General features: G+C 39.5%; 1 protein-coding gene across 2 annotated transcripts in view; it reads left to right on the top strand.

The window, feature by feature from the left end:
* necab2 (N-terminal EF-hand calcium binding protein 2) overlaps positions 1-14,275 on the top strand; it is a 178,327-nt gene that overhangs the window by 109,659 nt on the left and 54,393 nt on the right. The window contains exons 8-9 of one of the 2 annotated variants that reach the window (XM_049575052.1): positions 312-391; positions 11,526-11,582. In XM_049575052.1, coding sequence (XP_049431009.1) covers positions 312-391; positions 11,526-11,582 — 137 coding nt within the window. The remainder of the gene's footprint in view (positions 1-311; positions 392-11,525; positions 11,583-14,275) is intronic. The other variant, XM_049575053.1, reaches the window with a different exon arrangement.

The raw sequence follows: 14,275 nt of genomic DNA, 5'->3' as shown, positions 1-14,275 counted from the left end.
TAGTGTAGTATTAAGTGGTGTAATTCTTCATACACCATGATGTACCTGCTCAGTGTACCTGCATCTTTACCGCACCTAATTTGTGGCAGCACCACTTATCCAAAAGGCTAATGGCTTAACCTGGATTACATATGGATGAGTAGTTCAAAGGAAATAAATATTGTGACATGACAACCTACTGCCCAACTTTGGAAATTTGGTTCAAATTTTGAAAGACATATTTGAATAAATTGAACCCAGCTGCATCGGATCTAGCAATGAAAGTTGTTTACGCAATGTGTTTAGAGTGTGTGTTTATGTCTGTGTTGCAGGTGCAGTAGAGGTGAGAAAAGAAGGTCTGGACGCTCAAATCAACCGCCTGGCTGAACTAATTGGACGACTGGAGAATAAGGTAAGGAATACAGACACATAAACTTGTGGTGGTCATTGTATGAAGATATTGCATTGACTTACATTAACTCCTTGGTGGCTTACCATACATGCTCCACCCTAACCTTACACAAAGCCCATGTCTTAAAAGCTAAAGCTGGCCATACTCCATATTTTTTCTTATTGTCAACGAATCTAATGAAAAGAACAAAACCAACAATGATTGGTTCTGTCAACAAGTACTGTCTTTGTATCTATCTGTATATCTTCTTCCTCTGTGCCATAGAGCTCCATTGCTGTCCAAAGCCTATTGACAAAACATCAATAAGCCACACTGCTCCAGTGGGTGACATGTTTTTTTTATTACCATGATCGCACACACTGCAGTTTATTTTGACTTATACATCTTCCTGATGCTGTAAAACTCACAAGCACCTCTGTTTAAATAATGTTTGCTTAAACCTGTCAATCAGTATGCGGTGTACCTTAAGGGGCATTTTGTTTCCCTGAAGTAGCTGAGTCGGCACCCATCATTGTCACATTGTCCTTGAAAGTCTATATAAAAAAAGGGATTAATAGTTGAATATTTGTATTGACCAGCCAAATCAGATCTGACTGATACAGTCCTACCGTTTTCATCATTTTTTTTTTAAAAAAAACATCTTTAGTAAGAACAAGTCCTTTATTGGTGCTTTCTATCCTTTTGGCTAGTGAGCATTTAAAAAAAAAAAAACAACAACTGGACCTCTTCACTGAAGCTTACATTTTTCAGAGTTGAATTAAGTCAAGCGCTTTATTTATTTATTTATTTATTTTTACCTTTCCAGATTGTTTAACTTGAATCATTTTTATAGGCCCTGTAGAGGTAAATCTGTCAGAAGAAAAAAAATCATTAAAAAAACAATACATAAATAAAAAATATGCTTAGCATACCCGACTCATTCTCATCCCAACTTGTGACATATTGCCACTTAGTCACTGACGTTAATGTTTACATTATACGTACCAGGTATCCTCCTGCGTTAGGGGTTAACAATACGTCTCAACTTACACCATGCAACACAAGCATATGGTTATGTTTAGGCAACGAATGCACATGGGTAAGTTTGGTGAAATTCATACAGGAAGCTAACTCTGGTCTCCTGGGTAAAAGTCAGAAGTTTGTTGGATCCATACTCCCGCCCTTTCCAGCTCCTTATATTACATTGTTACTAGCAGCGTTTCTGACAGACACCATCCACAAACACAATATACCGACGCAAGGGGTTCCATCCAGCCGCATTACAAACTGATGCTGCTCAGTGGCATATCACATAGCCACAGAAGGTGGCTTTCAGCGTCTGTGTCTGATGCCAAAATCACTGGTGGTAGTTGACGACTTTGTGATGACAACAGGCTTGCATACCTTCAGAGGGTTATGAGAGACAGATTAATACTTTGCTGGTTTTGGTCTGTTTGTGTGATTGTTTTAACAATATGAAAAATGTAGAACCAAAATCTATATTCTATATTCTAATAATGTAATGCTTTCACCTGGGGTAATCATTTTTGTTCCCACAAAATGATTGACACAAGTGAACAAACATTCATCATTGGCATTTTGCACATTTCTGTATCTGACAGGTGACTCAGTGATTTTATTGTATTTTATTAAACTGGATGATATGATTTTTCATTTTTGATAGAGGCCTGCTGTGTGCAAATTCAGATGGAAACACCATGAAAGTAGATCAAATGCATATACATTTATTTATTGTAAAGACATAAATTAAAGATTATGATTATGCTGGTGCAGTGTGTGTAAAAAGATTACTTGTTCTGCGGAGAATAAATTACATAAGTTATGATAAAAAATTGAGTTGACCAGACTTGACAAGCAGACTGATGGACTGCGAACTCTGCTGCACTCCATTATTTTTAGCTCCACTCCTCTATCAGCTACAAACAGCACAAGCCAGTGATCTTGTTGCCACACTTAACTTTTTTACCAAGTTGTCAGCAAGTTGAGGATTTGTAAGTTGGAGATTGGCCAAATTGGCTGATGCCAAAGCAGCATACTGAAACTGAAGGTCTGCAGATGACAGGAAAAAGGAAAAATGGAGAAGAAGTGGGGAGTTGGATAAGGATTTAATTAACAGTAAATGATGGAGAGGAAAGGATGGAGTTAGAGAGCGAATGAAGAAAGAGACAGAGAAGGCAGTTAAAGGCCTTGTGTACAAACTGTAATTGTCTTTTACTATACTTCCTCCTGTTTGTAGCAGCTCTCTAGTCCCAGATGCCGCTTCATCCTCCTCCCTCCATCTTTACATCTCCTCAATCCTCCCCCTCCCTCACTGTCTCTTCGTTCCTCCGCATTGCCTGCGTCCCATCCAGTACTGAACATGTTAAAGCTAATGGAGCCCCAGCAGACTCAGCTGTCTTTGGGAGAGCGGGCCACTACAGCAGAAAGAGCTAAGAATAAACACAATGTGCTGCCAGGGGGGAGGGAGGGAGGGAGGGAGAGAAGGGGAATCACGGAGATAAAATAGAGAATGAGAAGGAGAATAAAAAAGAAGAGAGACTAAATGTTTGATCATTTTTTTTTATACAGTAGAATACCTGTTTGTGTAAACAGATCTGTGTCTCCCACGGTGATGCCTGTTTAAAAACGACCTTTAGCCCTTGGCCCTAAGTGCTAATTTAATATATTTCTAACAAATTGCCCAGGTTTAAGTAGAATCTTTTGACTCAGCCGAGTGACCTCTATCGTAGAAGATATGATTGAAAGGCCGTCCACTGAAGAATTGTTCGATAATCACCTGTGACCCTGAAGCCCTCCTGAGAGCCCATTACTCCACTCAGAGGCTGACTTGTTTAGAGTGACTGTGGCACAAAGGCACATCGTCTCACGGATGACTAAACACAGTCAAGTCTGATTTTTACCTGTTTAGACAGGAACGAAGATAGGATCTCCTCAGGAATGATTTATCCATTGGGTTGTTTTTTGTTTTTTGTTCAGAGTAAAAGTAGCCAGTAATTAATTGAAGCTTGAAAATTGCACAAAGGGAAAAGTAGAAATGAAAGTGATGCTATAATTTATCCATTCTTTTTTCATCTCATCAACAAACCAAATCTAAAGTGACGTCTTCAAGTCAGCTCCCAACATTGATCAAAGTCTGATAAATTATGAGATAGGTATCAATATGTGTGGGCCTATCACATGAAACATAATGAAGCAAGTAAGTCACTATGATGAGTACAAAGTAATACACTGGAGCTGGAAGACCTACCTGCTGGTTTCCAGTGTGCTGGTCAGCTACAGCAGCGCCAGAGAGAGTTATAAATGGAAACACACTGAACATGCTAACACACTGTATGATATGACCAAGATTTACTGATCACTTACACTCTTCTATAATGTAGTCTATAAAACATGATAGTACACTCCGGTGTTGCTTGGTGTGGATGAATAACACAATGAAAACAGCAACAGTTTATTTCGGATGGTAACACATTATGTGACATTGTAAATATAATAATATTACCAGAAATCTTGTTTGTAAAGAGTTATATTACATTGTTACCACTTAAAATGTATCACTGAAATTTATTACTATTGTAATGCATTACCCCTAACACTGTCAATAAGACACTTACTCGGTACAGATTCTGGAACAAATATGCCAGTACACAAAAAAACTGTCAGTGTATCTTTGTCAGTGTAGGTGGCTGCCTATGTCGCCTGTAGGAAGATCAGCCACTGGCTCCAAAGAAATGTAAGACAAGGCTAACTGTTACCCATGAATCCTTTTGCATTCATGTGAGCTAACTAATGTTAAATTACTGTGCAGCAGTTATTTCCTTTTAATGTATTGGCCCATAAGCTGTATTATTATGAACTGTACTGACATTTTTGTGAGCCTCTGTGGATTTTTTGATAACTTTTTGAGCAAGTGACTATGACACACCGTCCACCCCAGAAACCACCGGCGAAAGTGCAGATGGTGAGGCTAATGCAGCTAGCCATACTACAGCTGCTGCTGACCTTACAGCTACAGGCAAACACAAACAAGAGAAGACCCAAAATACTTATTTAGGAAAAGCAACAGATTCTCATATGACGTTACATATGATATCCTACGAATTAGTGCCCCACAAATGACATTGTGCTCTTAATGCTAACTTATGTAATTAACGTAAAGTTATTTAGGTTAGGTTATGGTAAATTAAGCTACTGTGGCAACGTTTCGGAAAAGCATGGTGACAACACACCTTAAATGATTCAAAGTCCTTATGATTCCTAACTTCAGTCTGCAGGGGAAAGTCCTGTGTTTGGTGAACCATCCACCACCCCGGTGTGCTTCCTAACTGAACCACTTGAGACCGCTTTCTTCTTTACGCCTGTCAGCATGGTCTTGTGATAGCAGTCTTCCAAAATGCATGGCTTATGTACAAATCACTGGCTCATCATTATGTCGGATATGTACGAATTTGGTGCAAAAATGCACAAACAGTTTATGAGAACAGCCTGGGAAAAGTCATTCAGATGAGTCAGACTAGAGTTTTTATTGGTTAACCCTACCTTCAAAGGAACAGTTCAACATTTTGGGAATTAAGCCTATTCACTCACTTTCCAAGAGGAAGATGAAAAGATAGACTTTTATGTCTCTACACTAAATCCGAGGCTACACCGAGTAGACGGTTAGCTTAGCATAAAGACTGGAAGCACGGGGAAACAGCTAGCTTGACTCTGTCTGAAGTTTATAAACACCCCTACGAGCGCCTCTTTAGTTCACTAATTAACACATTGTATCTTATTTGTTTAATCCATATAAAATAAATTGTGGTTTTATGGGGTTTCTGTGCCAGATTATTTCTTGACGGGGACCACATCCTGGAGTGTCTTCTGGTTGTCTGGAAAACTAACGCTAATAATAACTGCTAATGACATGTCTTGAATGAAGCTAAAAACCACTTTTAAAGATAATATTTCAGGTAACAACCAATATGAATAAATCATTCTTTCACTATGTACTAATCTAATTCAGTCGACATTAATGATTTCAAGGCTGACTTCAATGAGTATTTCAGTTATGAATGCTGATTTTTTTTTTCCCTCTGTCCAAACATAAAATCCATCAAAGAGGAAAATACAGTGACACATCATGGCTTATTCAAAATGCATTATCCTGTCATACTTTTATTTTGATGTCTTGCAAGGCTGCTGCATTTTCATGTCTTTCCCTACTTTTCTTTGTGAAAAGAAGAAATTACACCCAATACGACCCTTCCAGTGATAACAGAGAATAGCAGAAAAACACTGTACATTGAAAAGAAAATGGGTCACCAAACTTTTATGTTGGAAAGTGTGTTCTCAGAATAATCAGAGCTGAAGAAAAGCAAATGAGTAGACATTTTCTGCCGGATTACATTTTCCAAAGGCCAGACAGGATACTGCAGTAATCATATCAAAGCAAAATATGGCTTTGAGGAGGCGTATTGGATGTGGCTTTGTCTTTGTCGCTCTCTTTGGCCTGGTATTACCTGCATGATCTCAGTATTAAGACTGTGCAGAAGTCTGGAAAAGGAAATGATATTATCACGCTGCGTCAGAGTGAAGCATGAATTGTTTACTGAATGAATAATAAGCCAGCTACACACTGAGTGATGTGGTGCTTGGCGAGATGAAAATAGTGCCCTGTGTTGGCCCCATTGCTCTGTGACAACACACTGCAAATCCTGTTACCTGCAAAGAAAAAAAAAAAGGTGGAAAATTCATGTTGCCTCTGTTGCTTGGTCTCACTTTTAGATTCCCCTGCTGTCTTCCTCCATGCTCCCCTGGGAGTTTGTTTGTTCTTTTGGTTACAAAATATCATTATGTATTGCTCTTTGCGTGCCACAGACAAGAAAATGTGTTTCTCACCTGGAAAAATCAGTCTCAAGATGATAGCCTTTGATTGTAGCAGCAAATCTGGTGTAGGTGATACTGAGGCTTAACACTGTCAAGCAACGTGATGCAGCTTTAATCTCTGTTTTCAATAAAGGCATGTAATGGTGGCTTTGATAACTTTAAGTACCCTGTCCTGTTATGGCAGATCATGAAGCTTTTTGTTGGATTTTTTTTTTGTTTGTTTGTTTGTTTGTTTGTTTTTTCCGTAGAGGTGTGAGTGGTGTACAAAATATTCAGATAACAGCTTCTCTTTTTAGGCGACGCTGACCAGAGCTTTCACAGCTGGTCATATCAGCTGTTGCTAATTAATACAAAATTCATGAGTAACTTGATGGCAGGCCAATATTGAACCTGGCTGTTGGTTTGTGTGTCTGCACTCTGACAAAGATTGTTTAAGAGGTGAAAGGAGCATCACTCTTTAACACTGCTGTACAGCCAAAAGTAACAAAGTAACACCCCTTCTCTTAGGGGATCGCATCCCGTCAGTTTCAGGAGAGGCATTCTTACAGCCAAACTTTCATCCATACATACTAATAATTTATGAGATACATGTTTAATAACCTGGGAACCAGACATATCTGCAAGCTATTGTTTCATTTCCCTGGCAGATGCATCTGATCCTTGTCCCATTTAAACAAATTTCCAGCCAGCCAGATCCCAAGTAGGCATATCACAAATGTGTATCTAGTATGGGGCGGGTTTAATACGATGACTGACAGACCAGCGGCACCAGTTTCTGCTCCATCCAGTGCAACATGCCAGGCTCCTTCAATTCAGTTCAATTAATATGTACATTTTCCATTTTCTTACGTTTAATGCCTGTCTCTGGACTCACAGCCAGCCAGCATCTCTCACGTGGGAAGTCATATTTTTCACGGCCAATACCATACACTATCAGCTGGCTTGACACAGCAATAATCAATATCTCCTCCACACATACCTTGTTGCTCTTGGGTGAGGCAGTACCTTCACCGATGAAAGTTGCTTTTCCAAAAGAAGCGCCCCTCTGCTTGCACTGAATGGAGGTGAATGGAAAGCAAATATTGCCAATATTAATTTCACTCATGTGTGACCATACACTGAAAACAGATCAAGCGCCGCCCCAACTTGCATGTGTCACTAAGCACTATGTCAACGCTTCATTGTTCTGATTGGTTGCAGGTCACATTTTGTTCTGAGTCTATCCAATGGCTTCCGGAGGCATTTCGGTCCGTGCGCAGTGAGAATGGCCGCTGGAAATCGAACATTTACTGAAAGGTTCCAGACTAATTCACCTATGATCAGTCTGGCAATGCCAGGCTACATGGTTAATAAACATTTAAGTAAATATCAGTATCAGATCAGACTTCATATCGACAGATACCCAGTTTTGAAAGGACCTGGTTTGTGATCAGGGCCAAACAAACATGATGTGGACATTCCTAGTTTTTTGTATTCAGTGAAGAATAGTGGAAAATACAAAGACTGTTAAAAAACTAGTTCCTCCACTCAGTGATTATCACTTGGTAACCAACATCATTATGAAGAATCTTTTGTTTTTTTCAGAGGAGTTTTGCTCTTTTTGTTTTTCAGAGTTTTAATTAATGTGAGACACTTAAGGTTCAGTTGGCATAATGAAGATATATACTGTACAGCAGCCCTATGCACTTCAACTTAAGGCTGCTCTAGTTAATATTTATATATTAAAAGTAATACCTGTGAACAAATGTTTGCATGTATATATGCTGAATCATAGGTGACTGGATAAGATCTTGGTATCTAATGTGTTCTGGTTTTGTTTGTAGTCTAAATAGTATTGACCAATCATGTTTAAACAGTGCAGGACCAAAAAGCATTGGCTAAAATGCAACCTAGGATTCTGTCAGTTATTGTATAGGAAAAAATGTAGCTTTACATTAGGTTTTTTGAATGCAAATATCTGTTTATAGAGATTAGCCAAAATGACAGCGGCACATAAGAGGAAATCTTTTCGGGTCAAATGACTGTGTGTAATATAAAAGGGATCACTAATAGTGATGAACCAGCAGAGAAATAAGTCCTCATGCTGCAGTCACCCTCAGTTCTCCAGAGCATTTTAGCATCTTTAAGCTCATTATTTTGGCTTTATGGCTCACAAGGTTACCGTCGTGATTACCTCTTATCAAGCGCCGTTTCCAGGCAGCCACTGTTAGTGAAAGAGCTCTAAAAACCAATTGTACACTACTTGCATAGCACAAAACAGCACAAAACATCAGCAACTAGCTGGTTATTATGGTGGAGCCTTTAGCACCTAAAGAGCCAGATGTTTTTCTTGAGACAAATTGAAATAGAGTGCTTAATGTGTAAATGAGCACATTTTTCCTAACTTCAAGTGGTTAAAAATCAGTCCATGTAGGTTTAAGGGGATGCAGCCATCATTCATGTTACATCTTTGTTGGATAAAACAAAATCTATTGCGTAAACTGTGTTTGACATTTAAAAAAAGGATTTTAGTGTAGGTTGTGTAGATATCAGACAGTGAGTCTCTAACCTGTAAGTCATTTATGTGCTGAACAACCAATAACACACAGCGCCTTCTATTTCAGTCCAGCTGCGACCAGTCTCTGTCACATTAAGCTGAAATGATTCATCCTACAGCTCAGGATGTTTCCAGTAGCTTTTACAGTGCAAGTGTGTGTGTGTGTGTGTGTGTGTGTGTGTGTGTGTGTGTCCTGCCCACTGTGCCAGATCCCATTGCCTTTACATTCCCTGCTGTGTTGGGTAAAATTCTCAGTTGCCTTGCAAGCTATGCAGACACTATTCATTCACAGTAGCACTAGTGATATTCATCAGTCACCTTGGTGACAGAAACCTGCAGCGCTTACCGTGATTTATTAGAACAGGTTTATATAACTCTGACTCACAGGCATTGAGAGCGGGGGGGGGGGGGACGACACACTAGAAATCAATGTCTTATCATCCTCACTCACATAAACATACTGTACTATTAGCTGACCTGGCTTGGCTTTACTTGTGTCTTGTCTGAGGAGCATAGGCCCATTCATAGTGCCTTCTTCAAGTCTTGAGTGTGAATAATTGACCTTTTATTAAAACCCCTCCCCCAAAGCATGGGGATCTAATAAGAGAAAAACTCATTACATCAGGAGCTTGAAGGATGGTGTCTTTTTTTCAGCCATTCCAAAACCAAAAACACGAGAGAAAAAGTAAAAGATGTATAACATAGTGTTTATCTGCGAAAACATAAGCTGCAAACATTGGCATGTTCAGCTAAGGGACTGTACTTAACTTGTCAGAGGAGTGGCGTGGCTTGGATGTGACTTTTATTTTATTTTATTTCTTTTTTCCTTGAGCCTCCCTGAATGCATGACCCTCCCTACACCATAAATAACCATATATATTTTATATTCACACCAGGTAGTATTTGAGCCAATGCAATAAGCAAACAGCACAGAGGGAGTGAGTTATCACCAAAACAAACAGCTAATTTCTTAATCAAATGCAAACCCTCCTCACAAATAGCATCATCACATGAGCTGTGTGCACTTCAGCAGGATGTTTGTATGACAGCGACCTGTCTGACTGACCATACAAGACCAACAAAATATAATGAGCTTACACATTACAGGCAAACACACACAAACACATCACAGTACACACACAGCCGGTGTAAGCAACATCTGCTCATAATGACCATAATAACCATAACATTCACAGCAGCAGCCAGAATGGTATCAACTTGGCATGGTGCTACTATTAGATTACTATTAGATTTTAAAAACTAACCCCTTGGTGTTTGAAAATTAAGAGTTGAAAACGAAAAGCCTTTGTCATGCATGCAGGAGCGCCGAATTGAATATGTTTGTACAGGATGTAGTTCGTGCAAACACTTTATTTTAAATGAGACATGTAAAATTAAGTGATTTTAATGAATTATCACTATTTTAGACTTAGACTGAGAAATTTTTCTGACGGAAGTGTTCGTTGCACATGATGTGTTCGAGGACTGTTGGAAATTTAAAAGTCAGACAATAACTTCTGTTTTTACAGTGATGAATAGTGTAATTTTGGCAATTTTAAATATGGGGTTTAGGGGTTTAGGGTGTATTGAAAATAAATATAAAACACAACCATTAAAAGTCGTGTGTCCCTCCCTTAAACCAAAAAAAAAAAAGGCCCTCTTTGACATGCCTCCTTCATTTTGCACCCTCCCTCCCCTTCATAAATAACAAACAGTCCCTAGCTAGGCTATTTCAATGCCTTCTACATGAATCATCAGCCGTTGGAGATGCTTTTTACTTGGGTAGGCTGCAAGCTTTTGCCTCAGTCTTTTAGCATTATGTCATACCATCACCTGCATACTGAAGACCCTCTTACAGCCCTTGTGTTTTAAAATGTATTAGTCAGCTGGAGGCAGCATTTTCCACCTCTCTGAGTTTTGTCATTAGCCTACAAGCTAGCTAGAGCTGATAACATCTGCTAGCGACAACAGTATAAAAGATCAGGGACTCCTCCTATTTACTTCTTAAATCAAACCATTCGCTTAAATAAAACTACTAGAAAGTGAGTGGTAAGTGAAATTTGCCACCGTTTTCATTTTAAATTTCATTATGTGAGAATGGAAAGCTTGACAGACATAGCAACTGTAACTAAGGTGAGTGGAGTTTAGTGAAATGGTATACCTGCACACTGTCCTGTTACTTGCACAAAAACTTTATTGGATAAACGTTTCAATCGTCAGACCGTCATCAGGTTAGCCTTACCTGATGACGGTCTGACGGCCAAAATGTCATTGATCCAATAAACTTTATTGCAAGTAACAGGACAGTGTGCGGGAATTCCATTCTCTCTGCCCACAGGTTTATGAAAAACTTTTCTTTTTAATTTTATTTTAACTAAATCCCTGCCATCTATAGCTTCTACATCATACTGTGCAATTTGATTCGGCATTTCAGTGTCCTTGTTTATTTAGACCTTTCATGCAGATATAAGTCATTCTGTTTCATTTCGGGCTTATTTTATTGGCATGCTTCCGCCTCCTCCCTGAAGTCTACTCGGATATTCCTTGCTGGACTTTATTCATCTTAAAAAGGCATCCCATCCTGCTTTCATGCCTGTCTCTGCTCTCAGCGTGTCCACTAACACCTCTAGTTGTGAGTGACTAATGTCTGCTTCAATCTGTGGCTGTAGTAGTAGCTGCTGTTGATTGACATGTTGCTGCTTTTGTTGTTGTTGTGCTTCTCCTTTGCAGACAGTCTGGTTTGATCTGCACCAGAGGCTAACAGACACAGATGGCACTACCAGCGCAGTAAGTAGACACTAAATGAATAACCATTGTACATTACACTGCAACACACAGCCCCAGGTGCAGCATCACTTCTGCTGCCTAACAAAGGCCAGCATCCACTGCGGCAGGACCTCAGGCTGAGTGTTACAAGGTTGAAACATGACTTTGTGATGTAATTAACGTGGGACGGCACTTCTGCATGGCCAGCGCTGTCCAAAAATAATCCAGGTCTCAGTGCTTGTCCCATGGGCACCAATCTTTTGAATTATTTCCCAGGAAAGGTGCTTGTTTTGTTTTGTTGTCTCGACCTGAATAATTTACAGACACTGAGAATTCTCTTGAAGAATTAATAGAGTCACAAGCTATCTTACAATATCTAACACCCTCAGAGAAAATAACGAATCAGCTGGCCTAGAAACATACTGCATATTCAGGATGTGTGATATTCTCTGTGATTATGATCAATGATTCACTACAAAAGCCATGAGCACTGTGTGGACTTTTTTCTTCCTAGGCTGTATTTGAATTGTATTGTAAATCAGAAGAAATTCAGTTACAGAAGCTAAACTATTTGACACCATTTTCAGATATGATTTCACCCAAGATCACTATCACATACAGCACTTGTGTGCCTGCACTGAAGTAGAGATAAGAATGCGAGAGTGCAATAAATACAGCCAAAAGCTATCTTACTGGCCTGAATGCCTGCAAAAAGCCATAAGCCATCTGTACCTTAGAGAAACACAGATTTATCATATTCACATGCACTTTACACAAAGCGCTCTGGAATGCAAAGAAGATACATAAGATGAGAAAAGGACCCGCACTAACAAGAACACAGCGGTGTCGATCATGTGTGCTGGAGAGGTTTAGATGGTGTAGTATGCTACATTGATTCTTGCCCATAAAACAGGCTGATCGATTACTGGCACCACCATGAAGCTACAGTACATTTACACCAGAACAAGTGACGACAACTACATGAACAGTCACTACAACACCAGCCAGATGCATAAAACTCTGTTTAGATTCACTACAATGCACAAAGACAAAAAAAGAAGGCATGCATCATTTCCATCAGAATTATAAAGTTGTGTGTGCATGGTTTTGAGTTTTAGATCTCAATCACTGTGGAACTGGGTACACATGCACATGCCTCATTTCCACTCCTACGGTTAGCCATAAATGGATCAAGACACACAATTAATTCCATATTTGCTTGTCACCACTCATTAAACCTGTCAACAGAAAGAACAGCGGGAAGTACAGTTTTACCGATTGAGCCACATCAGCAAGGTTTTTCAACAACACATAGCAACAGTGATTAAAAGCAACCATTACTCTCAGCTGTGGCTATGTATAGCACACATAATTAATTCATAACATGTACCTGTGATCTGAACGTCAGAAAAATCATCAATAATTTAGTTTATGGTTCCGTTGTCAAAACAGATGTGTGCTTCCCAATAAAGAACACAACACGGTGAAAACTGTTCAATGATGCCTCCATTGTAAATAAAAGGAATGATAAAACTGATCACACAAATTATCAAAATTATCAGACTGTAGCTACGCTGTCTTTTCATAGATGGCGCTATAGTGCCACTACGAAGTCCCTTCTTCATGCTGACTTTGCACTTTTACACAGAACCAAAGACGGGAGCATCATGCTGCTCCGATGTGTGATCTTAGACAGCATGCTGGCATTATGGAAGCAAAAGAGGCGTGACGGGTGTGCCATGTAACACAACAGCATCAGCCTCTGGTGTGACATATAGCATATGCATCTGTAGCACTTTCTAAACAATAATAATGGCATAACAATGCAATTACAATCATTTACCATCACTCTTGTGTGGTGGCAAATCTTGTTCTATGTTCAGAGGGTAAGGAGCTCCTGGTCCTCAGTTTCCCCAATTTGCAGACATTTTCAGCCGCTGTTCTTCTTTGAGTTAGCTGCTAACTGCTGTCAGCTACTTACTATATCTCACATGGGGGGGTCGCACACATAAGTACTGCTGGATGTCCCTTTTAAACAGATGTTGTTTTGCTGCTGTTTATACCTTGGATGCTGGCTTAAAGGCAAGACAACTCTGTCTTCCCATTATGCAAATGCATCTTTTATACAGGACAGCAAGACTGTGTAATGGCATTAAATTCCTGCCTTGAAAAGTATAAAGTATAAAACGGACTTAGTTTTGCATGTTAGCATGCTAACAATTGCTTCCTAATTGCTATAAACCAAAATACTAGACAAATAAAAGTTTTGACCCGATGATGGCATCAAATGAACGGGTATTACACACATCATGAGGGGACACTGTCTATGCCAAATGGCTATCCATCAAACATTTCACTAAAAAACAAAAATGTCAACCTTGTGGGGACACTGGAGAAAGTCAGGGGATCACCAAAGTCAAAATTCATCCTCTCCAAAATGTCAGAGCAGTCGATAGAATAGTTGTTGCAATATTTTAGTCTGAACCAAAATAGTATACTAACCAAACTGCCGTCCTAGAACCATTCTGCTAGTGTGTCTAAAGGATCATTCAATCACTGAAATGCATCTGGCTCAAGATCTGACACAAAGAGTTAGAAAACTGCCTGCAGGAGACCAGTGTAATAATCACCTATTGAGCTTTTACCCGCAGCAGTTGGGCCACTTATGGCTCCCCATTAGCTGTCAGCAAGCAGTGAGAGCCCTGACTAAATTG

This window comes from Epinephelus fuscoguttatus, linkage group LG4, assembly GCF_011397635.1.
Source record: "Epinephelus fuscoguttatus linkage group LG4, E.fuscoguttatus.final_Chr_v1".
In the NCBI taxonomy this organism is placed as follows: Eukaryota; Metazoa; Chordata; class Actinopteri; order Perciformes; family Serranidae; genus Epinephelus; species Epinephelus fuscoguttatus.
This window is presented reverse-complemented; position numbering and strand designations above follow the sequence as displayed.